General features: G+C 38.4%; 1 protein-coding gene and 1 non-coding gene across 2 annotated transcripts in view; one reads left to right on the forward strand and one right to left on the reverse strand.

Moving 5' to 3' along the window:
* The first annotated feature begins 2,354 nt into the window (after nt 1–2,354).
* The window catches only part of TSNAX (translin associated factor X), a 36,262-nt gene continuing 11,069 nt past the window's right edge, over nt 2,355–27,547 (forward strand). The window contains exons 1-4 of the mRNA XM_026504174.4: nt 2,355–5,901; nt 6,357–6,461; nt 8,768–8,882; nt 11,562–11,692. Coding sequence (XP_026359959.1) covers nt 5,886–5,901; nt 6,357–6,461; nt 8,768–8,882; nt 11,562–11,692 — 367 coding nt within the window. The 5' untranslated portion in view covers nt 2,355–5,885. The remainder of the gene's footprint in view (nt 5,902–6,356; nt 6,462–8,767; nt 8,883–11,561; nt 11,693–27,547) is intronic.
* On the reverse strand, nt 11,320–11,392 carry TRNAK-CUU (transfer RNA lysine (anticodon CUU)). The gene has a single exon. It is a non-coding gene; the product is annotated as a tRNA-Lys (tRNA).

Genomic DNA, 27,547 nt, shown 5'->3' on the forward strand with positions numbered 1-27,547 from the left:
TGACTGCTGTGTGGAAAAATTACTGAAAGTTGGCAAAATTGAATATAGGACACCAGTGTGTATCAGTTACCTATTGCTGCATAACAAACTACCCTAAGACTTAAGGGCTTTAAAAATGACTGAGTGGTTTTAATGATTTTGTGGGTTGGATGGATGGTTCTTTTGCTCCATGGTGGTGACTGCTGGCATCGTCATCCTATTGCATTTAGAAGGGAGTTCAGCTGGGATTGGAATGCCCAAGATAGCTTTACTTACATGGCTGGCACCTCAGCTGGGTTGGTTGTAAGGAATGGGGGCTGGTCAGGCCTCTCTCCCAATAGAATATTCAGACATCTTACATGGTAGCTTATGGTTCCAAGAGAGCTAAAACAGAAGCTGTTGGGTCTTTTCAGGTCTAGGCTTGGAATTGGTGCAGTACCACTTCCTCCATATTTTATTAGTGAAAACAAGGCAAAAGGCCAATTCAGTTTTAAGGGGAGAGAAAACTGACTCCACCTCTTGATGAAGAGGACTGACATCTATATTCGGTTAGGAGAGTACTGCAGTATTTCAGGTGAGAGATGACAGTAGCTTGGGTAACAGGAAAATAGAATTTGGGGGGATTGGTTGTAATCTGAATATATGTGGAAAGTAGAGCCAATAGGATATAGTAAAGAATAGTGGCTTAGTCTGCTTGGGCTGCCATTAAAAAATACTATAAACTGGGTTGCTTAAATAGCAGAAATTTATTTTCTCACACTCTGGAGGCTGGAAGTCCAAGATCAAGATTCCAAGATGGTCAGGTTCTGGTGGAGACCTCTCTTCCTGGCTTGCAGATGGCTACCTTCTTGCTGTGTCCTCATATGGCCTTTCCTTGGTGTACGCACATGTATGCACTCTCCCTTTTTGTAAAGTCGCCAGTCCTATCAGATTAGGACCCCACCTCATGACCTTACTTAACCTTAATTACCTCCTAAAAGCTCTATCTCCAAAGATAGTCACATTGAGGGTTAAGGCTTCCACATAGCAATTTTGGGGTATGCAATTCAGTCCATAGCAAACAGGATGTAGAATGTGAAAGAGGAGTCAAGGATGACTTTAGTTTTTCAGTCTGATCAATTGGAAAAAGAGATTTACATTAACTTAAATAGGGAATAATGCTGAAGAGATGGGTTTTGGGGGACTGGGCTGTTCAATTTTGGACATGTTAATTTTGAGATAAATATTAGAAACTGGATACGCGTTTTCAGGAGCGGAGACATAAAGTGAGGTTTTATTAGATTATTGATGGTATTTAAAACCATCAGAATGAGATCGACATGAGAATAAGTGTTATAGAGAGGAAGTCTTTCGAGCAATTTATTGTTGAGTTTGGGGAGATGAAGATGAACAAAGAAGGACTGAGAATTGGCTAGTGAGGGAGAAGGAGGGCCAAGAGAATGTGTTGCCTAGAAGTGGCACTGGGAGTAAATGTGTTAAATGCTCCTTATAGGTCAAGTGAGATGAGGAATAAGTACTGATCACCAGGTTTAGCAACGTGGAAGTCATTACTGATATTGGCAACAGGAATTTCTGAACAGTCATAGCTTGATTAGAGATGGACCAGGAAGAATGGGAATAGAGGTAGTACAAAAGTTTTACCGCAAAGAGAGAGAAATGGTGGGTAAGCTGGAGGTAGAAGTGGTCAGGAGACTCTTTTAAGACGATGATATGACAGCAAGTTTGTAAGGTGATGGGAATGATGCAGTAGAGAGCAGAAGAAAAAAAAATAATAATATAGGAGAAAGAGGAGAATTACTAGCACACAGGGAAGAGAAAATACCCCAGCTATTTGCATGGCCGACTTGTTCACTTCCATTAGATCTATGCCCACATGTCCCCTTCTCAATGAGGTATTTTCCAATTACCCTATTTCAATTGCAACTTACCTTCATCCCTGGCAACTCTATCCTTCATCTTTTTCTTTCCTTCACTTTATTTTTCTCTATAGCAATGATCAATTTCTAATGCTACATACTTATTTTGTCCTTGTCTGTCTCATCTCACTAGAAAATAAACTTTATGTGAACAGGGACATGCGATCCTTAGAACATTGTAGGTGCTCAATAAATATTTGTTGAATCATTAAGAAAATGGTTGTGCCCTCTATGGCACAAATCATATTGCCAGGCATAAATCAGGCGTGGAAATATTTGTGACGATTATCAGATTTGTAAGGTTAAAGTACTTTACATCTTTTAAATTATCTTTAAAAACAAATTCAAGCTACATTGTTAATGCTCTTCCTTAGTGACACTTAAGTATGTCTACGTATCTACATGTATATACCTACAGCATTAAAAATGAATGTTTCCATCACTCTTTCAAAAAAATTTTTAACAGCTTTATTGAGATATAATCCACTTATTTACAATTCATTCAAAGTGACAAATTCAATAGTTTTAAATATATTCAGATACATGCAACCATCATCACAATTTTAGAACATCTTTATCACCTAAAAAAGAAACCCCATGAAATTTAGCTATCCTTCTATTCCCCCCTCCCTCTCATGCCTCTCAACCCAAGGAACTGTAAATCTACTTTGTACAGATCTTTGTATTCTAAACATTTCAAATAAATGGAATCATCTAATATGTGATCTTTTGTGATGGGCTTATTTCACTATGTTTTTAAGGTTCATTCATATTGTAGCATGAGTAGTACCTCACTCCTTTTCATTGCTGAATAATATTCTATTGTAGAGATGTTCCACATTTTGTTTACCTATTCATTTGTTGCTGGACATTTGGCTGGTTTCCACCTCTTCGTTATCATGAATAGTGCTGCTATGAACTTTCATGTACAAGGAATATACTTAGCAGTGGGATTATTGGGTCACATGATAACTCATGTTTAACTTTTTGAGACTGCCGAACTGTCTTCTTACAGTGGCCGCACAATTTTACATTCCTACCAGCAATGAGAGTTCCAATTTCTTCATATCTCCACTAACACTTGTTATTTATTTAAAAAACATATTTTTTTATTATAGCCATCTTCCCAATTGTGAAGTGGTATCTCATTGTGGTTTTGCCCATCCCTTTTTATTCCCTCAAATACTAGCTTCCCTCTCCAGTAAAGAACTGGAAGAAAGATCATTTTCTCCTACTACATCCCAGAATTGCCTGAAAAATAAATCTGTGAATTGGTATGTGTACACTTCACAATACCACTTCAGGCCCTACAGATAGCTTTTAAATATTATGGTTATTTTAAAAATGGTCACTCAAGATTCTGGCAATTTCCCATAACCCCCCCACCCCAACGGAATTTATTTAACAACTACACAATAAGGTAAAGGCTAAAATAGAAAATATCTTGAGAACCTGTATTTCTTCTCTTAGTTGATTACATGATTTTTTAAAACCTCAATCCAATTTTGATATCAGATTTTTTTTTTTCCTATAAAGGTGACAAATGTGAGGCTTTATAAAAACAGGTGCTCTGGAAAGCTTACAGCTTTATTCAGAATCAAATGTGGGCAATTAGAATGCAACAAGAGGAGGAGGAAGGAAAACTTCCAAAAAGTGAGGTCTTACCGAAAATGTTTACCTTCCGCTTCCCAACTTGGGGCGGTAGTTTTCCTTTAAAAACAAAAATATGTTTTGCCAAATACCAAAACTATGTGTATGCATCTGAAGCAACAAAACAAGGAGACAAGATGGAGATGCCTTCTGCAGGTTACCAGAGGTTGAAAGGTATTTCCTGACAAAGGAGCAGCTGGTGAAACTGCATATGCAAATAAATGCTGGGAAAGTGTCCCTGGGATTCACCTCCTTTGGTTACTTTGAGAAGTCATTACAGGTTATGAAACTTTGTGCTCTAATCGTACCATGTATGGGAAGCAGTGAAAAGCAGTTCAAGTAACGCAGCTGTAGTTAGAACACTTGAACAGGAGCGGTGGCTGGAGAAAGAAATAGGGCTGATCTAGGTTTTGGACAGTTGAGGTCTTCAGAGCTGCTCTTCCAGTAGAATTAGGAAAAAAATACCCTTTTCTCAGACTGTGGTAAAACAAATATTGACTCTAAAAATGTTCATAAGTTAGTTACTGGCTTCCTTGCACCTAGAGGGAGTCACATGAAAATGACTGTATTTATATCAGAGGATTCCTTCCCCCCACCCACCCCCTCACCGCGCCGCTGTCAATTTATGTCTAATCAGAAAAGGTGGATACTGGTGGATGTTAGCAGGCTCAGACCTCCCACAAACTCGGAATTGTTTGCCCCAAATCTACAAAGCAAGAGTCCTGAGCAGCCTATGTTATCCGCAAGGAATTTGTTTAATCAATTCATGTATTTGAAGAGCTGCAAAGAAATGGATGCGTGGTAGCTACTTCTTGCTTCAGAGTTGGGAGACACTCAAGAGATTAGCCAGAGCAGAAAACCTTCCTATAACACACTCCTGTCGCGGGCTTGAAATTACCACTTTATTCTAGTCTAATTGTTTCATTTACTATTCCTTTGTTCCTAAATTAACAAGGAAGAATTAACAAGGGCTGTGTGTACAATACATGCCCACAATATGGAGCTTATTCAAAGAAAGCATAGTAAAATACACTTGTGTTTTCCCCACTAAGCCTAGGCCAGCCAATTCACCAAGATTTACCCTGAGTTTATATGTAGAAGATGCCGGATTGCTAGTTACCCATCCTGATGACAGGAAGCGCATTCTCCAACACTTAATGGAGGCTTACAAGCGCTATGGGTTCCAGGGGTACGGGTGGGGGCTTATAAAATGCAAAAAGTCTAATAAGATACGGCAGTACCTGCCCCAAATAAAAAGCTCACAACTTGGTGGTGTACACCTGTTATTACCAACCTCTCTCTCTTCTTTTTTGGAGCGCGACGCTGGGAGAAGGGTATTAAGACTAATATTTAATCGAGCACTTACTATGCGAAAGGACAGACATGGATCAATGAGCCGCAGTATTAACTCATTTGGTTCTCAAATAAGCCTACGGCGCAGGTACTATTCTACCCCGATTTCACAGATAAAGAAACCGGATAGAGGTTAATTACCCTCAAGGTCGCACACCCACCCCGTGGTTGAGCCAGGAGAAACCGAGTAGAGCGAGACACCGCGGAGAAGAAGGCGCAGGAAAGGGTAGATGCGGGGCGGGGGGGGGGGGGGGGGGGGACACAGGAGCTGGGGGAGGAGCATAGAGGGCGGGCTTTACCTTGTGAGAACGCTTCTAACGCCCTACGTTTACTGATTTGCATATTCCCATCACTTTACCTGGTGGCGTCACCGCCAGGAATGGAAAGTTTAAACTCCCAGCTCCGTAGGGTTCGGCCACGATCCTGAGAAGACCTTCCCATAGGCGATCGAGGGTTCGCTCCTTCCTCACAGCCTGGTCGGGAGAGCCGGAGGGCCGGCGCCTGCAAGCGAACTACAACCCCCATTATTCCCCGCGAGGAAGGCTGGGTCCACGGGGAGGGGAATGCGGGGGTGTTCCAAAGGCGCCTTGAGGGGAAAAAAAAAATCACGTACATCTTCCGTCGCTTTTCTACCTTCACACAGGCCTCGCCTCCATCATCTGTTTTATCAACAGAGCGTGCACTGAAACGTGTAGAATCCCTCTGTCTTCAGGCACAGCAGAGGGCAGGCACGACGACGGCGCGCGGGCGCGAGGTCCCCGGGCCGCGCGCGGGGCGGAGCCTGTGGATGCGGGGCCGGTGCACAGGCCGGAAGTGTGCGAGGGCGGAGGGAGAGGCGTGAGTAGTTGCGGCGCGCGCTTCCGGCCAGTGCGTCGACGTCCGCCGGCTGCAAAGGGGTCTTCGGCAGGCTCTCCGGCCAGCACCTTACGCATTCCGCTGGCTCCAAGGGCCTCAGTCTCCTCTCATCTCGCCGTAGGTCGTGACGACATGAGCAGCAAAGAAGGTGGCGTCTTCAGCGGCCTTGGGCGTTATTTATTCAAAGGGGGAGGATCTCCATCCTTTTTGTCGCATTTTCCACTTCTGTTCACCCTTGAGGGATGCCCTCTCCCCATACAGGCTCGGGGGGCGGTGGCCCCGGTGATTTCCCGGCCATATCGGTCCTCTTTACACCTCTCCTTTTCTTAAATCCTCGAGCTGTGTTTTTAAATCTTAGTTCGGTAATTGCTCCACCTTGTGCCAGATCAGGGAAGCCACTGGTGGAGGCCTGGGTGAGGTGAGCTTAAGGTTTGGGGGGGAAAAGACAGGGCTGCTGTTCTGTCAGTCCGTTGAGAAAGCCTCTAAGGCGAGGGCCCCGTGGGCGCTGATTTGAGAGAAAGGAAGGGGTTAGCCGACCTTAGTTTTGTCAACTCTTGATGGTGGAAGAGTCCTATCCAACTTTTTTCTCCTTCTCTACGTAAGGATCAGGAGGGTTCAGGAAAAGGAAGCATGACAATTTCCCACATAACCAGAGAAGAGAAGGGAAGGATGTTAATTCATCTTCACCTGTGATGTTGGCCTTCAAATGTAAGTTCTCTGTAATGGAAGTTGGCAAAGGGAAGAGAAGGAAAGAGGTTGTAGCAAGGATAATTTAGACATGTTGCGCACGCAAAACAGCCCGTCAGAATTTAAGATGTGCCTGTGTGACTCTTTTACTTTACCTGGAGGTTTGCTGTGGTCCTGGGTCTGCCATTAAAGTCCAGATCACTCAAGTGTTGACTTTTTTTTTATTACAGTTTTACAAGGTAAACGGTTAATTAACATCAGAAATGCCACATAACTAAAAATTACTGTGTACCCGAATATGTATCAGCTGTATATAAGTTAGATGTATATATACACATATATATCTAATTAACTTTTAAGCATATATTGGTTTTGTTTCCTCAACTAGACTTTTGAAGACAGGGATTACATTTTTGTTTTGATTGTAACACTGGACAGAGTGGGAACTAATCTATTAGTAAATCATATACATGATACATATATACTATACTTATATAATGTGTGTGTGTGTGTATGTATGTATGTTATTCACAGTCCTCCTTTTAACTTGGTCAAGTTGGTCCTCATTTCAAAACAAAACGTAAAGCAAAATTCCCCTTCCTGTCATTCTGGATCCACCCTCCTATATGTTATGGTTTCTGTTGTTCAGGAACCTGAGAGGGCCTGAGCTGTTGATTCTAACTCACACTTATCTGAAGGCTGGATTGGGGCTGGACAATCCACAGCAATTGACAAGTTAGGCCCTCACATGGAACCCCTCATGGTGCTTCTCGGTGTCCTAATGTTATGGCATTTAGCTTCCCCAGTCAGAGCAAGGAGGAAACCACCATCTCCTTATGTCCTGATTTCAGACATAATACACTGTCACTTTTGCTACTTTCTGTTTGTTAAAAATGAGGCAGTTTAAAAACTGCTTCATGTTTAAAGGGAAGGGAATTAGATTCCACCTTTTGAAGGGAGTCTCAAGTAATTTCTGGGCATATTTTAAAAACACCACGGCACCTACAGTGATTTTCAGAGGTATAAGACTAATTGTAATTGAGTAGAGAGTGTATTGATACAACTGTATACGCAGTGGAAAAACTGCAGTGGGCCAAGTATTCCCCATCCTTATACTCTGACACACCCTATACACAGCTGCTTGTTTCCAAGCATATGTTGCTTTGTTTGTTTCTGCCTGGTTTTTCACACATAGTTCTTTAGGCTTGCAGTTGCTTCTCATTTGCTGTCCCCATTGTCCATCTGGTGAACTCTGGTTTTCTTCATGATCTAGCTCACGTATCTTCTTCCTTGGAAGCCTTTTTGGTTTTTCTCTCAAGCAAATTTATTGACAGACGTTGCATTTATTCGTTATCCATTCATCCATTTAGTAATGAAATATTTATTGAGCATCTACTGTGTTCTGGCATGTATTAGTAGTAAACAAAAATGTGGTTCCAGCTTTCCTGAACCTTTACATGTATTTATTACATATTTTATTTATTTGTTTACATCTTAGTCTTTCACTGGACTGAGCTCTTTGAGGATAGGAATTGTCTTACTTAACTTTGTATTCATAGTATTTATTCACAGTGGTCATTAATATTTATAATAAATAAGGAAAGCTTTTGATTGTCTTGAAATGTTAGGCAAAATCCCAGCTTAATTATTATCTCAATAATATAAGAGCAGATGTTTTTGGTCCCTGTCAACCTGTTAATTTGGTTAATAGTTTATTGAAGTTCTGGGTTTTTTTAATTCATGCAAGATACATCTCTGTACTCCCTGTAGGATAGGCAATTTTCTAGGTCTTTGGCATGACAGTGCTTCTGAAATAAAGTGGTGATAAATTAAGAGTTAAGTGGTTTATGGTATTTCAGTGTCTGGGCCTTAGAAATTCAGAAAGTTGATGTCCTTAAAAGTTATAAACTTTTAATTTAAAAAATCCAGGTTTTTGTCGGGGAAGATAATATTGCATGTGGTAGGGTGATTTAAAAAAGTGTTATGTAACTTAGGTAAGTAATTTTTTAAGTCTCCTGTGATAATTCTGTGGTAACAATCTCATGTTTACTAGATGAGGTGTTTTTTGTTTTTGTTTTTGTTTTACAATATGTACATCTTATTGTGAGGCTGTGAGTGGTAAAACCCAGTTAAAGCATACCTGTGTTTAAAGAAAGAATATTTTGGTTACTAGCGGTCTTTGATTTCCCGGTACTTGAAAAATAAACGAGATGATATGGTCTTCATTTTTATAGAGTAAATAATAATTGCTTTATTGTGCATAACAGTGTTGTTTGATAGGCTTGAAGCATAGAATATGCATGCTTATGGTTATAATGTGTTGTTAGCATTTCAGCAGGAACTTGATGCAAGACATGACAAATACGAGAGACTTGTGAAACTTAGTCGGGATATAACTGTTGAAAGTAAAAGGACAATTTTTCTCCTCCACAGGATTACAAGGTGAGTAAATATCTTTAAAATTTGTTACAGTGCATACAGTTTAATGTGTATCGTGTATGTATTTTGTAATGCTTTATACCTCATTGGACAGTAACTAGCTGTTAGACTATTCTGTGATTTATTCTATGAACCCTGGGATCAGAAGATGTTAGCAGCAAGTAGATTTTTTTTTTTTTTTTTAGGAGAGTGAGTGAGCGTGGACTGAGGGGGAGAGGGAGAGGGAGAATCTTTTTTTTTTTTTAATTTATTTTTATTTTTTTTATTATGTTAGTCACCATACAGTGCATCATTAGTTTCTCATGTAGTGTTCCATGATTCATTGTTTGCGTATAACACCCAGTGCTCCATGTAGTACGTGCCCTCCTTAATACCCTTCACTGGGGCTAGCCCATCCCTCCACCCCCCTCCCCTCTAAAACCCTCAGTTTGTTTCCTGGAGTCCATAGTCTCTCTGGGAGAGGGACTTAGAGCTCTTAAGCAAGCTCTGTGCCCACCATGAGCTAATGTGGGGCTCAATCCATAACCCTGAGATCATGACCTGAGCCAAAATTAAGACTCAGACACCCAATGGACTGAGCCACCTAGGCATCCCAGTAGCAAGTAGTTTTTAAGAATAAATATTTTAATCAATATAGGAAGGGAAAGTTCTTATTTTCAGAGCAGCAAGGAATTTTGTGTTAAGATCACTCCGTGATATAGGTGTTGTTTGTGAAAATACTAACTTTATAATGGTTTATTAGAGCCAAGCTTTACTTGGATGATACATGCAAAATTTTAATATTAGATCCGTGTTGAAACCTGCTTTATTTATCTTCCCATTCGTTGTTCAACTCATTGCAATCTGCTTTTCTGCCTCACAATTATTGAAATTGCCCTGTTACCCTCATATTGCTGAATCTAGTACTTATTTTACATTTTTGTAGCATATGATACTATTGACTGCTTAATTCTTCTTTGGAAGTTCCTTTTCCTTCAGCTCTAAGGTATCTTTTCTTTGAAATTTCTTTCTGTAAGATTATTTTTTTTTCTAGGTAGGCTCTGTATATATTCTGGATTCCTTGGTTGCAAATAAAAGAAACCAGCTTATGGGGTACCTGGGTGGCTCAGTTGGTTAAATGTCCAACTCTTGGTTTCGGCTCATGTCATGCTCTCAGGGTCAAGAGATTGTGCCCCATGTTGGGCTCTGCAGTCAGTGTGGAGTCTGCTTGAGATCCTCTCCCTCTCCCTTTGCCCACCCCTCTCCCCTGCTCACATGCATATGTATTCTCTCTCAAATAAATAAACAAATTAAAAAAAAACAACACAGGTTAAACTACCCTAACCAGAGAGGGAAATGAATTATAAAGATTCAGGAATATCTTATGAATGCAGCTCTCTGTCTTCCGTCTTCGCTTCGTTGTTTGCTTCCTATTTCATTTAATTGGCTTTCTTTGCTTCTCTGTTTTACGTGAGGTTAGAAATTCCCACCCGGTAACTAACTCCCAGAGACTCTTGTTAAAAATTACAAATGCCTCTAGAAGAATTTACAGTGTATATCTTATAAAGTGTTTAAGGAAGTCCAGATATAATTTATCATCTTTTTATTATTAAAAATATTACTGGGGCCTGGGTGTCTCAGTCACTTAAGCAGCTGCCTTCTCCTTAGGTCATGATCTCAGGGTCCTGGGATAGAGCCCTGCTTCAGGCTGCCTGTTCAGCAGGGAGCCTGCTTCTCGCTCTCCCTCTGACCCTGCCCTTGCTTGTGCACTCTCTTTCTCTCTTTCTCTCTCATGCTCTCTCTCTCTTTCAGATGAATAAATAAAATCTTTAAAAAATGTATTACTGACGTATTCTAGTCACTCATTTACAACTTTTTTCATTTACAACTTTTAAGATAATTTGCTAATAATTTAATTTTTGTTCTGTCTTATTTATTTTATTCTATTAAGTGGAAGTGAATTTGCCATAGATTTATTGGAATGTGGCACTGTTAACTTTGTTTTATCTTACCTGACTCTAAAATTAGTTTTTGTTTTTTTAATGAGTTCTCAGCTTACTTTATGGTAAGATTTTAAGTTACTCTTGAACTTGAGCTTGTATTATGGAAAGAAGCAACACTGTTTCGATTAATTATGAACACTTTTTCAATACAAATTGCAATTTTAAAAGAATTGACGTTAATATTCAGCAGTTTAAAGAAATAATAGAACTGTGACAGGGGATCTTAATATTTTAGAAAAAGCCATGTTATTGTGTAAAGTCATCTTGTAAGTATTTCTCCACCAAAAATAATACATTGTTATAGTAAACTTAGAAAGTAGTAATCTTTAGGAAAATAATAAATTGTATAAAAATAAAGATACTGAATGAAAGAAGTCAGCCACAATACCCAAAGACAGCTGCTGTCAGTGAGCAGATTTCATATTTTATACACATATTTTTTATATATATATGCTCTGTGCCCAATGTGGGGCTTGAACTCATGACCCTGAGATCAAGAGTCTCATGCTCTACCAACTGAGCCAGCCAGGCACCCCTGATTTTACATATTTTTAATGAAATATTTTTGTGGTTTTGAGTTAGAAGCATCCAGATATAATATTTATTTAGCCCTGTGTTCATTGATATTTAGATTATTTCAGCTTTTCACTAACAAAGCATCTGGCTGATACTCTAAAAGTTCCCAATATCTTCATTATAGTGCTCCTGATATGGAAGAGATACTGACTGAATCAGAAATTAAATTGGATGGTGTCAGACAAAAGATATTGCAAGTAGCCCAAGAGCTCTCAGGAGAAGACATGCATCAATTTCATAGAGCTATTACTACAGGTAAGTGTAGGTTCACTTCAGTGGTAACATTAAAAAAAAAACAAAACAATAGTGTGTTATATGGTTTATGTGTGAGTTGCATGAATTTTAATTGACACTTGGTGAAATGTTACTGGCTTTAACAATTGGGACTTCTGAATAATAATATAAAGATAATCCAAAAACATTTAATTGGCTTTATTTTTCCAGTTATGTAGAATAGTCATTGATAGGTTTTAATAAAGTCATTGAAAGAACAGACCTAACAGAATGAACTTTATTCTTAAGTATGTAGGGTGTATTCCCACAGGGCACATCTCATTTCCCACTATGGGAATATCTCACTGGTGGCTCTGAGTTTCAGTTTGAGTAGGCTTATAAAAGAGAATGTGTTACCTAGCCAGGTGGACCCAACATCTCATAGTGTGACTCAATACTGGAATTTTAGGATAGTACTGGGTTTTATATAAACACAAATCACTATATATGTACAAATCAGTCACATAAATATTTAAAGTGCTTGGTTCTTTTCCCTTCATCCTTCTCTCTCTCTCTTTTTTTTTTTTTTTTTTAATTTATTTGAAGAGATAGAGACAGCCAGCAAGAGAGGGAACACAAGCAGGGGGAGTGGGAGAGGAAGAAGCAGGCTCATAGTGGAGGAGCCTGATGTGGGGCTCGATCCCATAACGCCGGCATCACGCCCTGAGCCGAAGGCAGACGCTCAACGACTGCGCCACCAGGCGCCCCCCCTCATCCTTTTCTTAACGTGAATTCATTGACAGGAGAAATACTATATAATTCAAAAAGATAAAGTCAAAGGTTGATTCATATTTATAGAAGTATATGGAAGTTCTCTGTTTCTATCAAATAGGTGATTCCACTGAACTCAGGGCATTTCATCATGAGAAATGAATTTATGTGGTACCTGCTCAGTGTGTCCAGTTTTAGTGTGAACATTTATAATTTCAACTTGTTTTTCAGAAACATCAAGCTGTAGTATGTTCAAATGTCTTTTGTTGTTGTTGCTCAGTAGTTATATATATATAGTTGACCCTTGAACAATGGTTAGGATTGGGGTGCCGACTCCTCACACAGCCAAAAATCTACATAAAACTTTTGATTCCCCCAAAACTTAACTACCAATAGCCTCCGATTGATTGGAAATGGTACTGATATAATGAACAGTCCGTTAACACATATTTTGTATATTATGTGTATTTACTGCATTCTTCAAGGTAAGAGAAAAGAAAGTGTTACTGAGATAATTATAAGGAAGAGAAAATACATTTATAGTACTATACTATATTTATTGAAAAAAATCAACATATACATGGACGGTTGCAATTCAAACCTGTGTTGTTCAAGGGTCACCTATTAGTGTGTGTGTGTGTATATTTTTTTTAGTGAGGTATAACTGATATATCATGTTATATTAGTTCTAGGTGTACATTGTATATATTGTGAAATGATCACCATAAGAGGTCTAGTTAACATCCATCACTATACATAGTTACAGAATTATTTTTTCTTATGATGAACTTTTAAGATGTGTTATTATTTTTATCAACTGTAGTTGCCATGCTGTGCATTACATCCCTCTTTTGCCCACGTCCTACCTCTGGCAACCACCTGAAATGTCTTTTAATATCAGTAAAAGAAAGTACCTGCTTACATCAGTTAAAGCTGGAGTGTGTTACTAGAAACTGAAGTGGTAACTCAAATAGTTGTATGAAGAGTCATTCTAGTACTTTCCCAAAGGAGATCCATTCCCATAATCATTTATTATTTACTATCAGAGATTTATTTGTTTTTTTAAGTAAGAGTACACATAATAAACAAGATTTAATGAACTCAGTTTGTGCTGTCACGTGGGAGACCTTGAATATGACAGGTTTGGCAGGTTTGGGAGAGAAGGTCTAATTACTGGTGAGAGGAAGGATGAAAGGAAGCCTGTTGAGGAAAACATGAGAATATCTTCATGATCTTGTAGTAGAAGAGATTTTTTTGAAGTGACACAAGCATTAACTGGTAAAGGAAAAATGGATCAATTGGATTTCATTAAAATGAAGACATCAGAACACGTCATTACAGTGAAAGGCAAGCTGAAGTCTGAGAGAAGACACATAACTTGGATAAAGGACTCACATAGAGAATATATGAAGAATTCCTACAAATCAACAAGAAGGCAGGCGATTTTAAAAATTGGACATGGGTGCCTGGCTGGCTCAGTGGGTAGAGCTTGTGATTCTTGATCTCTGGATCCTGAGTTCAAGCCCCATGTTAGGTGTAGAGATTACTTTAGAAAAAAATGGGCAAAAACTTCCAACGAGGCCTCAAAATGAATATTGATATGGCTGATAAGCATATGAAGAGGTGCTGAGCATTATTCACTAGAGTCATGCAAAAGTAAAGCCAAATGAGATACCATTTACTCACCTGCAAGATTAAATTATAAAGACTGACAGTACCACTTTAAAAAACTTGGGCATTATCTAGCTAAAAATATGTATCTACTGCATGATCCCTTCTGGGTATGTACCCAATAGAAGTGAGGCTCATGTCACCAAAAGACATATGCAGGAAAGCTGGTAACAGCTGTAGTGATAATATCCTAAAACTGAAAAATGACCCAAGATATCCATCAACAGGAGGAAGGATAAATAAATTATGGTATATTTGTATAGTGTAATAACTACATAGCAAAAAAAAAATGATAAACATGCATACCAGCGAATATGAATCTCACATACGTTCTGTTGGGTAAAATAAGCAGACACAAAGGAGTATCTACTGTGTAATTCCATTTAAGTGAGGTTCAAAAAGAGGCAAAATTAATCTAAGGAGTTAAAAGGCAGGATAGTGGTTACCTGGGAGTGGAAGCTGGGGCAGGGGTTATTGATTAGAGGCATGAGGGAACCTTCTGGAGTGATAGAAATGTTTTGTATTTTTAACTGGGTGGTGTTACATAGTATACACATATGTAAAAATGCCCTGAGTTACACATTGAAGATTTATACACTTTAAATTATAACTCTTTTTTTTTTACATAGCCGCTATTGACAAATTCTTAGTTCCTTTTTCCAGAGCAGTACTTTGTATCAGGAGATCATATCAATAATGTCTTTATGGTGTAGGAGTGCCTGGCTGGCATAGTCAGAAGAGCATGTGACTCTTGATCTTGGGGTTGTGAGTTCGAGCCCCATGTTGGGTGTAGAGATTACTTAAAAGTTAAAAAAAAAATCTCTTCATGGCAGTCTTGTGAAAATATATGCCATGTTTAGTGAAAACAGCTATGCCTTTCCTATTGATGATATTCTTTGTCAGAATCCTTTTGGTGAGGTTTCTCTTGGTACTTGATATTTCTAGTTGTTATTAGGTAGGGAAGATAATCTCGTTGTTGTTTTTTAAGATTTTATTTATTTATTTGACAGAGGGAGCACAAGCAGGGGGAGCAGCAGGCAGAGGGAGAGGGAGAAGCAGGCTGTTCGCTGAGCAGGGAGGCCCATGCACGGGGCTTGACCCCAGGACCCCGGGATCATGACCTGAGCCGAAGGCAGATGCTTAACTGAATGAGCCACCCAGGCACCCCATGGGGCAGATAATGTTTGTGGCAATGTTTGCCTTGTTCTATTTGATCTCCTAAAATTTTTATCTGCCTCTTCCTAGTGGAAGTGGATTGGGGAGGAGGTAAGCTTGTACATCCAGCACATTTCCCTTTGTCAGTTCTCAGGGTTGATTGGAATCCAAAAGTGGCATTTCCAGGCTGCAGGTATGTTATAGATCTTTTCACGGATATAGATCAGGAACAGTGGTATTGGGGCACCTGGCTAGGCTTGGTCGGAAAAGCATGCAACTCTATTCTCAGGCTTCTAAGTTTGAGCTCCATGTTGGGAGTAGAGATTACTTAAAAAAAAAAAAAAATCAATAAACAGGAGCACTGGTGTTTACATTTGTTGATATGTGAGTATTATACTGCCGTGAGGAGCCCCAGTGACGCGTTGCTATTGTTTTCTCCCTGTGAGCTGGAGTAGCAGCTTGAACCATACTAGAGACAGATCCATGGCCGACTTATATTTCAGTCAGAGTGGTCCTGCTGTGTGTAAATAGGTATGCATGTATAATCCAAAGGGCTACTGGGTGGTGGAGTTGGTGGTGGGGAGCAAGTTGGATCTCTCGGTTTGTGGAAAGTCCCTGATCTGAAGAAGCAGTGCGGTCTGTCTTACTGCCTCAAAGTGAACAGATCGCATTCTACGGCTTCTAAGTATCCTGTTAACTTGGATAACTAAAGGCAAGAGTTTGAAATTTCCATAAGCTTGATCGTTTTTCTGTCACATCATGCGATAAGCTTATCTTGTAAAAATTCATGGCAATATAATACATATAAAAAAGCTGGCTGCAGTAGTCTTCACTTTTGACTTCAGTCCATGCTTAAAACTTTTGTACTTCTGTCAAAACTGGAATATTTTCCTCACAATGTTGGTGCTTCGTCATATGATGTGTTTAGATTAAACTTTCCGATTCCATACTAGTTCAAGGGTGAGCCCTACTGATCCTAAAAACTTAAAGTTCTGGCGGGGCAGGGTAGATTTGCTTTATTTCACCCAGTAATCTGTTTTGTATGTTCTTCATCAATGAGTAAAGCGTAAGGAAAGACTTTAAACAAGAGCAAGGACCATATGGATAATAACATGAAAAGAAACCTAGAAAGTTGCACTTGGCTTTTAGAAGAAAACAGAGAAATGAAGAAAAAAGACAAAAGGGACATTTCATTGAGTCAAAAGAATGTTTTTTATGTCAGGAAGGAGGCACTTCCTTCCTGAAGAGTTTAGATAGGGCATTAATAAATCTTTAGATTTTTCCCTCTTCAGTGTATCATTGAGGATTATTTGAAGCACCAATTTCATTTTAGGCCTTTATTTTTTGTGTTTTTCGAAGATTGCCTACTCCTGGGTTAAATATTTAAGGATTCCTTGCATCTCACTTTTCTGTAGTTAAGTCCTTAAAATAAAATGAGATTCTTTAAGCTGAAGCAATAAAGTTGTTTTTTTCTTAAAGTTAAGGAATAAAGCAGTTAATAAAGAGGTATCTGGGACTTAAAATTTTGCTGACAGGTATTTTATTTGAAATAAAATAAGGTTACTTATAATTAGAGTAGCACTAACAATATGATGTTTATGAATAGCTTGCTGCTTGTAATTGTTAAATGCTTGTTTTGGTGTTACTCCAAATAGTTGTTCTTTTGGCTTGAAGATAAAACAATTCTGGCATTGAACTAAAGGAGTTCTGTGCTTTTCCTCATTAAGAATAGTGCTAATGGCACGCAGAGCATTTCCCTAAGGGATACTTGTGTGAGCTCAAATGTTGAGTATCCTCCTAATAATTGAACAACAACAAAAAGTTAGGTCTGTTTTCTACACATTTCTTATCAGAGTAGATTACAGATTGTCCCAAGGGATGGTTAAACAAATGAACGAATAATTAGTTGCTTGAAATAAGTCACTTAAAAAAATGTTGGGTTGTCATGTTTTTGTTTTGTGTTTTTCTCTTGTTGAAAAATTAACAGTTGGGGGAAAATGTTCTCTATCTCAGAGAAAAAAAAATTTTTTTGTTTAGTTTGTATCACTCTGATAATGATAAAAATTGTCATTTAATTTTGAGACATTTTGGTGCACATAACTAAGTTCAGACCCTAACTAATATTTTAATTCTTCTATTCAGGAATGTGAATGATGGGTTAAGTGGATGTTTTGGGCCAGTTAGAGGTTGTTGTTGTTGTTGTTGTTGTTTTTTTTAGCTGCTGTTCTTTATGACCTTTGCAATATCCCTAAATTATAGATATTATTCTTACTGCTAAATAAGTGGGAAAAAGTTACATAGGAGTTAAGGAACTTGCCCAAGATAAGCTAGTAAGTGGTACTATTGGTTTCTTACCATATGGATTTAATTTATCTATTGATTTTAGAACCTAACTCCTAGTAAAGGCTTAATCTTGCTTTAAGTCCCCTTCCCCCCAATATTAGGGTTTTCCTTACAAACCCAGTACAGATTGTAGCTCTTATGTTGCTCTTTTTTGTCCATAGCACTTAAAACCTTCTGACGTACTATGTGGTTTCTTTATATATTATATTGTCTCTCTTTCATGTATTAGGATGTGGACTCTACAAGTCTCTACAGATTTTGTTGTTCACTGCTGTATCCCAGACACTTAACAGGTGTTTGATAAATGTTGACAGAATGAAGAACAAAACTGTTTTAAAAAGGCTTTTCTTTTTTTTGTTCAACTAAATCCTTTATCTGATGATTTGCTTTTGCAAATTTTTATTTGACTTTTTGTGTTCCTTCCCCACAAAAAACATGTTTCCAGTGGCTGTTACTTACATATGATGGTAGAAATAGGATAGTATTAATAAGGAAATTCTAAACTTCATTATGTCAGTACAGAGAAATTTGATTCAGGTTCAGCCTATTAGCAAAATTCGGAAGGCTCACTGAGAAAATGAATTAGGATACGAAGATTCATAAGCCCTTTGGAATGACAGAAGAATTTAGTAAGGGAAAGATATAGCTGAAAATTGAATTTATCTGTTTATGCGTGAGATTCAGTATGCCAGAGATGTTAGTTAAGAGAAAGCTAAGAACTGAAACAGATGAATAAACCATGATATTTTGGTGGCTTAACGAAACAGGAATTGTTTCTTTCTCACTTTAAAGTCCAGGCTTTGTGATGGTAGTTTGCATGTGCTCTGCCAGCTTAGTCATTCAGGGACCCAAGATCGTGGGGCTCTGGTATTATCAATACATGGTTCCTAAGATGAACTAAGGCATCAAAATAAAGCCAGTGGGTGGTGGGAAAAAAGAGTGCAGGGTGATTCCTGAGGTTTTTATGGGCCAGCCCTGCAAAAGATAGATCACGTCTGCCCACATTTTATTGGCCAGTCACATGGCCACATCTAACTTCAAGGGAGAATGAGAAATGTGGTCTCTTTCTGTGCCGAGGGTAATGAAATATGTTTGGTGAATAGTCAGTTTTTCTCTGCCCAGTTTTACAATTTGATGTCCATTTGGTTTAGTGGAAAATCCAGGTACATGCATGATGATGGATTTAAAATTTTTTTCTAAATGTATTTTAATTTTGTTTGAAAACATTGATTTACCTGATTTGAGAATAATTTTGTAACAAAAGAATGGTTAGAGGATGCCTACTCCTGCCACCTTATTTTCTAAATGAGCTTAGTGATCGTATTGGAATTGAAATCTGATTTGTTTTATCTGCTCTGATACATTTTCTGCTAGACCACCTCTTCTCTGATAGTTAGTGTTTAGTGCTTTCTCCTGTAATTTTTTCCAAAGCCAAAGGCTTTTACTTGACTATTTCAGATCCTGGTTAAAGACACTTGTACTTCCTTTAATTTTAGCTATACATGTAAATAAAATAGGTACAGTTTAAATTTGCATTTAAATGTGAGATGGTTCAGTAGACATTCTTCCTGACTACTTTAATCCCAATTTAGGGGCGCCTGGGTGGCTCAGTCAGTTAAGCGTCTGCTTTCGGCTCAGGTCATGGTCCCAGGGTCCTGGGATCGAGCCCCATGTTGGGCTCTCTGCTCGGCGGGGAGCCTGCTTCTCCCTTTCCTTCTGCCTTCTGCTCTGCTTGCTTGTGCTCTCTCTCTGTCAAATGCGTGAATAAAATCTTTTAAAACAAAATCGCAATTTAATAAGTGTATATATTGTAGTGTAAACCCCTGTGGTGAATAGTATGACCATGAGAAAATCTCTATAGGCATTTTCTGGGTTACAAAAACTCCATTTGTAAAGATTCGTTGAGATAAATGCCTGGTTCATACAACTCAGACTGTCCAAGTATGAGGTCTTTTAGCCTAGTTTCTCTTTTCATCTTTGAACATTCCTATTGCTTTTCTGAAATCCTGTTTAAGAAAGCTACTTTTTGGAGCTGAGGTCTGTCAGTTGATAAGGATGGAGTTAAGTAGGGACCATGGAAGAGACAGCTTTTTAATTTTGTATGAATGCACCAAGTCAAAGAGCTTCTTATTCCATGACAAACTATTTTAATTTAGCATGCCTTAATAGGATAAACAATAGTGTTCCATTAATATAATTTGCCATTACTTGGAATTATAGTGCATGTTGGTCTAGGGTAACATTTCAAAAGAATGGCTTCTTTTAACGTGAGTTTAATACATTGCAAAGAAAACAGTAACAGAAAAACTGCTGATGTCTTTAAAGAAGTTAGAAAATGTTGTCAAACAAAAATTAATCACCTTCATTTCTTTTTAAAGACAAATGATGGAAAGATTTTTTTTTTTTTTAAAGATTTTATTTATTTATTTGACAGATATAGAGACAGCCAGCGAGAGAGGGAACACAAGCAGGGGGAGTGGGAGAGGAAGAAACAGGCTCATAGCGGAGGAGCCTGATGTGGGACTCGATCCCATAACGCCGGGATCACACCCTGAGCCGAAGGCAGACGCTTTAACCGCTGTGCCACCCAGGCGCCCCGAAAGATATTTTTCTAAAGATAGTGCTCTTCATTCTTATTTTAATTATTCTCACTTCAGTTTAATTCAGCAGTTTCAGAGGGCCCTTGTCCAGACACTGATACATTATTCCATATAAATCTTGCAGTGTAGGTACATGTCTATTCTTCACAAATAGGAAATTGAAGTGCAGTAAAGTTAACAAATCACCTTAGTTCACACAGCTAATGAGACTGAGTTAGCTTTTGAACCTCATTTCCAGTCTGTGCCTTTCTTCTATGCCATTCTCATATTTTATTTGGAGGAAGGCTAGAGGCAGGGAGGTGAATAAGGAGACTCTGGTGGTCAGTCTAGGTGCGAAATGAATGGAGCCTCCAGATTGGTGTTAGCAATGGGGATGGGAAGGAAAGAGCATACTTTTAGGATATGTTTTTTTTAAATGTGCAAGAGAAAGGAAATAGTCTCAGGACAACCTTTAGGCTTCTGGTTGTCTAGCTGGTTGAATGGGGATGTTATTTAAGAGAAGAAAACCGGAAGATGGAATGGGTTTTGGAAGATTAATTGAAACTTATGGGGCATCCAAGTAGCTGCCTAATAGGCATTTGGTTATATGGGTCTAGAGAACTTATAATACAATAGAGGACTGATCTTCAGTTACAGCCATAGAGTCATCAGCTTATCAGCTGTTGTTGGGTTTATGGACATGAATAAAATTGTCCAAGGAGATGATAGGGTGAGAAGAAAGTCAAAGACTGGGTTCTGTGGAACTTTAACTAAAGGGAATAGAACATTTGATGGAATAGGATCCCAGAAGAACCAGGAGAGGGTGGGATCCAGAGCTTAGGTGATTGGCAAGCCTTCTAGGAGAGGAAAGCCACCTCTTCGGAGATGGAAAGTTAAGCATGGGTATAGAGATAAGCAGTGGAGGAAATTTTTGCTCAGTATCTCTCTTTTTCTGTTGTGTGCTAAGAGAGAAAGGATGGGATGTGGGGCAGTGGTTTGGAATTGATGGGAGACTGGAAATACAAGAAGGAATGTGAGGGGAATGGGGGTGAGAACTTAACCAGGGACATTTATTGTGATTGTTAATCATTTTTGAAAGTTTACCTGATTGATAAATTTGATCTTTTCTATATAGCAATAGGAGTGAATGAGGTAGAAAATTAGATTAATTTGTGGTTAGGGTTTTTCTAATTAGTTGCAGCAGGATGACAGTGGGAGAAGTAGGACAAGATACTCAGCTCAATAAACGACTATCGCCTTTTTGGTTGTTTAAAAGAATACTTCTGTGTCTGTTGGTAAGTAGTATATTATTAACTGTGATGAGTAGCAAAGTCAGTAAATAATACGAATTTCAGCATATCTGGTTTATCTCATAAGCCAAACAGACACCGTGATTCCAAGATACTGTAGTAGTTTGTTGGGCTGCCATAGTAAAGTACCACAGACTGGGTGGCTTAAACAGTAGACATTTATTTTTCCACATTTCTGGAGCCTTAAAGTCCAATATCAAGGTGTTGGCAGGGTTAGTTTTTTTTCTGAGGCCTCCCTCTGGTATAAAGAATGCCCCGTTCTCTCTGTGTCCTCACATGGTCTCTCCTCTGTGCACTGGCATCCCTGGTGTTTTTCTCTGTATGCTAATCTCCTCTTCTTAGAAGGACATCAGTCAGGTTGAATTAATGATCTGAGTCACTAGGGTTGGGGTTTCAACATAGAAATTTGGGAGAGGCATATAGTTTAGCCCATGACCTACTTTCTGGTTTTGTGCAGTGCAGCTAGGGGGCAAGCTGCAAAATTAGTAATGTTATTTTGGGGTGGGGAGACGGGGGAGTTGCTTTAAGTCCAGGGTACAGTTGGGGGGAATTTGTGTTGTGCAGCTGAGTTGTGGCCCCCTTCCGTAAACCTCCAAAGAAATACCCTGTCTAAGGAGACAAGCAGATAGCACTTGGGAAGTCTGTCAGGAACCAAGGATATAGATAGGTGTTTCATGCAAAGCATATTTCCTCAGGTTGCTGTAATAGTCTTTGAGCTACCTCAAAGCTCAGGGGAGCTTTGCTTTAGTTGAGACATACCCCTGATGGTGAGGGGAGCAGCTCTGCACATAGGGGAGAGGTCTGGGGGAATGAATCTGTCCTGGGTCTTATCGAATAACCAAAGGACAGCACATCTCTCCCACCCAGTAAGTGACATCCAACCTTTCTTTTTTTCTTCTCCTCCCTTTACCTATATCTCAGTGGTTAGGGTGAGGATGATGAGAGAGGAACAGAGATGTAGTGGAGGTGAGTAGTGGAGAGAGTAGAGGTAGAGGCAGGCCTGTGAATCCCTATACAGGCAGGATCCCCAGTTACTGAATGACTATCATTTTAATGGAGGAAGTCAGGGGAAGAGTTTGATGATGTTGCCAATATCAAATCGTGCCTCAGTGGCTTCATTTAGCTAGAGAAAGACAAATTAAACAAAAGACTTTTCCACCAGCATCTAAAAATCAAGAAATGATTTGATAAGTAACTTACGCTTATATCTTACACCACTTGGTAAGCAGTTCTATAATAAACATAGTTTAATGTAGTAAGACAATAAAAGAATGTATTTGGAATTTGCAGTTCATATTGATTTATATAATCATTTATGTTCCTGTTAAAATATTTTGAATATCACTGCAAGGGACGAGGGAGTCGAAAATGCTGACAGGAGATGTTTAAGGGATTACTGTAGTGATTGAGATAGGAAGAGAATGTGATCCTTTGGTACTAGCAGAGTCATCTTGGAGGGATTTAGAAGATCCCCAGATTACTTTTAACTTTTCTACTCATTCAGGTTTGCTTTGTAAACATAAAATTTAGTCACTAAGGTGAAGTAGAAAGAGAGCCTTTGCTGTCAGACAGACCTGGGTTTATGTGTTTGCTCTGCTACTCCTTAGATCTGTAACCTTGGAGCACAGTATACAACCTGTTTGAATTTCAGCTTTCTCACCTGTTAGTGGGAACAGGAATTGCTGCCTGATTGGTTGTTTTGAAGATGAAATGAAGTATGTTTGTGGAAGGCATTTCTTATTTTGTTTGGCATATAACCGTTAACAGATGTTTATTCTCTTCCCTTCTAGAATTTAGTAGAATTAATCTGTAATAGTGTGCTACATTTTAAAATTTATTTTCATTTTGGGTTAAGAACTCCATAATACTGGGGCGCCTGAGTGGCTCAGTCGTTAAGCGTCTGCCTTCGGCTCAGGTCATGATCTTGTGGTCCTGGGATCGAGCCCCACTGCAGGCTCCTTGCTCAGCGGGGAGCCTGCTTCTCCCTCTCCTTCTGCCTGCTGCTCCTTCTGCTTGTGCTCTCTGTGTCAAATAAATAAAGAAAATCTTTAAAAAAAAAAAAAAGAACTCCTATATACTTTCTCTGCATATACTCTTCAGTGTTAAAGTAAAAGCCATGCTCAAATAGACAATATCCAAATTAGACAAAATCCAAATTAGTGAAATTGTATTTTACTATTGGTAGTATAACTTCATGTACTTTATAAGACTAAGGCTTATGATGTATTTTCAGTGCATAATTTGTGTATTTGCGGGTAGATATTTTTAGCAGAGTGGCATGTGACTCAAACCTGGATCTGACTTTAACATTTCAGTGATCTAATAAAGCTAACTTCTGAAAAAATTCATGTGGTATTCCTAAAAATAGTTACAAATGCAATTTTAAAAATTGACAATTTATACACCATAAAATTAACCCACTTAATTTGCATAATTCAGTGGTTTTTACTGTAACCACAAGTTGTACAGCTGTTACCACTGTCTACTTCCAGAATATTTTGATCATTCCAAAGGACACCCCCTACCCATTTGCAGTCACTGCCCATCTTCCTTCCCCCACATCAATACACCCAAGCCTAGGGAACCACTAATTGACTTTCTGTCTCCATGGATTTGTCTTTTCTGGATATTTCATATAAATAGAATCATACCATATGTGGTTTTGTGTCTGGCTTTTGTCACGTAGCATAATGTTTTCAAGGCTTTCATATATGTCGTAGCACGTATCAGAACTTTATTCTTGGGATGCCTGGGTGGCTCAGTCGGCGAAGCGTCTGCCTTTGGTTTAGGGTCCAAAGGATTGAGTCCCGCATCGGGCTCCTTGCTCAGCCGGGGAGCCTGCTTCTCCTTTGCCTGCTGCTCCCCCGTTCATGCATGTGCGCTCTCTCTCTCTGACAAATAAATCAATCTTTTTTTTTTTTAAAGAGAAGTTTATTCTTTTTTAATGGTAAATAATATTCCATCGTACATATATACCACATTTTTTGTTTATCCATCCATCAGTTGATGGACATTTGGGTTGTTTGTACTCTTTGGTTATTGTGAACAGTACTGCATTTGTCTGCAAGTCTTTGTGTGACCCTTTCCTTTCAGTTTCCTGGGTATATACCTAGGAGTGGAATTGCTGGGTCATATGGCAAGCAATTTTTTAAAAAACTGAAAGCCTGGAAAGAGCGTTGAGATGCAAAATTTGAATTTAGAATGAAACCTCTGTCTTGTTTGTTTACCTTTATATATGGTTTTTGATGAAGATTTGGACTGGATGTGTATTGCTTAAATATTATAAGAATAAGTAAAAATAATCAGAAGTCTTTAATTGGGTTTCCTTGTATATGTTCTAATAGGGGAACAAGGAGAAAAATAACAAATTACATAAAAGCAACCTACAGACTTTTCTCTTACTGGCAGCTGATTCTGTAAATAATTCTAATTGGATTTCATCCAAGGTAAAAGCAGAAGGGGAAGACATTGTTTGATGGAATATGGCAGTAGGTTGAAATTTTTCACCTTGGGGATTATTCACTGAAAATAGCGGATGTCCTTTTCATCAAGTTGAAACATAACTTGTTTAAACATCCTTTTACCTAGATGTGACCAAAAGTGCTTTTCAGTGTTTTGGGCCAGATGTCCTTGAACTTTCTGTGCGGTATATCATGAAACCTAATTACCATGGAGCAAAAATGGCCACCTCATCTCTGAAGTAACTTTGATCAAACACGTTCCAAGGACAACTTAAATAATGACTTTAGATATACTTGAAAATGCAATGTTTGACAGCTATCCATATTAATATAGATTGAAACCACAGATGAATTTTGAGGGCTGTTGTTCTGTACCCTCTTTATCCTCCCATAAAAAATAAATCCGATAACTTTAAGATCTCTAATTCTGAACTTCATCAGTTTGAACTTCAATCTTGTAAGAATATTTCTTTCTTAATGGACTTGAATCCAAAGTACTATAAATTAAATAAAATTAGATTATTCTGAACATTTGAATACCAGATTTTAAAAATATTTTTGTCAAAGCACTTACAGTTTCATAAAACTAGTGAGGAGGAACAGGGAGAAATTATTTTAAAGAATTTACTAAACATTTGAGCCTCTTCTCCAGGTACCTTTGGGAGTGGGGAAAGGAGAAAGTTGTAAAGGCGTCATTCTTTCCTTCAAAACTCTGTGGTGCAAAAAATAGGTGTTCATAACTCAGAGCTAACTGAAACATTTAGCTGAATTACAAGTGTTATGTAGTGGGTATGAAGAAAGAAGTGCTGCCTTGACTAGTCATATCAGAACATTTAAACTTTTCACAGGTAGAAAAAGATTTGAGGGAAGGCAGCCTAGGCACAGGATAGCATGGAGTCATGAAAGTTTATGGTATGAGAGACTAGAGAATAAAGTTGAACAAAGCATGGAGAATCCCACTGGGGATTTAGTGGGAGAAAAATTGATAAACAGTGGTTGTGTTTTATATGGAATTGAACGTAAAGAAGCAGGTAAGGTGGGAAGGACATGAACTTTTGAATTAGATATTTTTTTTTTACTTTGTGACATGGGGGAATTTCTTTATTTTTTAACTTCTGTGAGCCTTAGTTCATCTATAAAGGAAGGATAGTAATACAGTCTTGTAAGGTTATAATGAACATGAAAAAGATGGATGTAAAGTACCAGATACATTATCTTACATCCAATTGACACTTGGGACTTAGAAAACTGCTACTCATATTTTATTTATATTTTTAAAAAGTCTTGTTGGAGGCTTCTGGTATACACGCAAAAATAATTAAAAGCAGGGACTTGAGCAGATATTTGTATACTCATGTTCATAGCAGCATTATTTGCAAGGTGGAAGTGACCTAAGTGTCCATCGATGGATGAATGGATAAACAAAATGTCATATGACCATACCATGGAATACTCTAGAGCCTTAAAAAGGAAGAAGATTCTGACACAGTCCACAACATGGCTAAACCCTGAGGGCATTATGCTAACTGGGTCATAAAAGGATAAATACTGCGAGATTCCCCTTCTGTGAGGTATGTAGAGCAGTCAAATCCAGAGAGAAAATAGAATGCTGGTTGTTAGGGGCTTGGGAGAGGGGATTGAGAGGTTGTTTAATGGTTATAGAGTTTCAGTTTTGTAACTACACAGTTCTGGAACTAGATGGTGGTGATGGTTGTACAGTAGTATGACTGAATGCCACGGAACTATGCACTTAAAAATATCCACTTAAAATGGTAAGTTTTATGTTTTTACCCTGTTTGGTGAATTTAATACTATTTCATATGCATTTATTTGTAAGAATGCAAACATTTTAGCAACAGCGTACTACTAATTTCTGTGTCATTCAGCAGTGCTTTGTTCCAGAAGCAAATGACGTTCCTATTTAGTTCCCATATCGTTTAGTTTCACTAAACAGATTTTTTTTTTTGACATTTCAGTAGGAAGAATAGTTCCTACCATTCTGGTTCTGAAAATTACCATAGAGATCATTGTGTCTAGTACTTCTGTTTTACAGTTGAGGGGCAGGTGTGGAAGTTGGTTGTACTTAGTTGATTTTATTAACTACAAATCGTTTTAAGAATGTATTCACTGGAACCATTTTCCATGCTTTGGATTGGCTTAACTGGATAAAACTATTGGACAACTAATGAATTCAGCCAGATATTTTTTTTCCATTCACAGAAGGATATTGTTTTACCATATGTTCTCCTGTAGATAGCTTCTTGGTTAAATAAAGTTCATTAAGAATAAGGAATAGTTTTTATAATACTGGTTTGCTGTATTCACTGTTTGTCCCCCTCTCCCATAGTTGAACTCTGGATCTTAAAATTATTTCTGATTATGCAAGGCATTTCAGCTGTATGGTCCCTGTTCTGAATTTAGCTCCATTTCTACCCTTGCATGTCCCAACAGTCCTTAAAGACACTTAAACAAAGGGACATCTACTCTGGGTTGCTATCCTTATGCATCATGAAGTAGGTCCTGGAATTTGAGTCTTGAACAGGTTCAAGTTCTTAGACAGGATTTGCCCATGCCAGTGTCTATAAGCAAAATAATGCAATATAGCAA

The sequence above is a fragment of the Ursus arctos genome, unplaced genomic scaffold, assembly GCF_023065955.2.
Source record: "Ursus arctos isolate Adak ecotype North America unplaced genomic scaffold, UrsArc2.0 scaffold_7, whole genome shotgun sequence".
In the NCBI taxonomy this organism is placed as follows: domain Eukaryota; kingdom Metazoa; phylum Chordata; class Mammalia; order Carnivora; family Ursidae; genus Ursus; species Ursus arctos.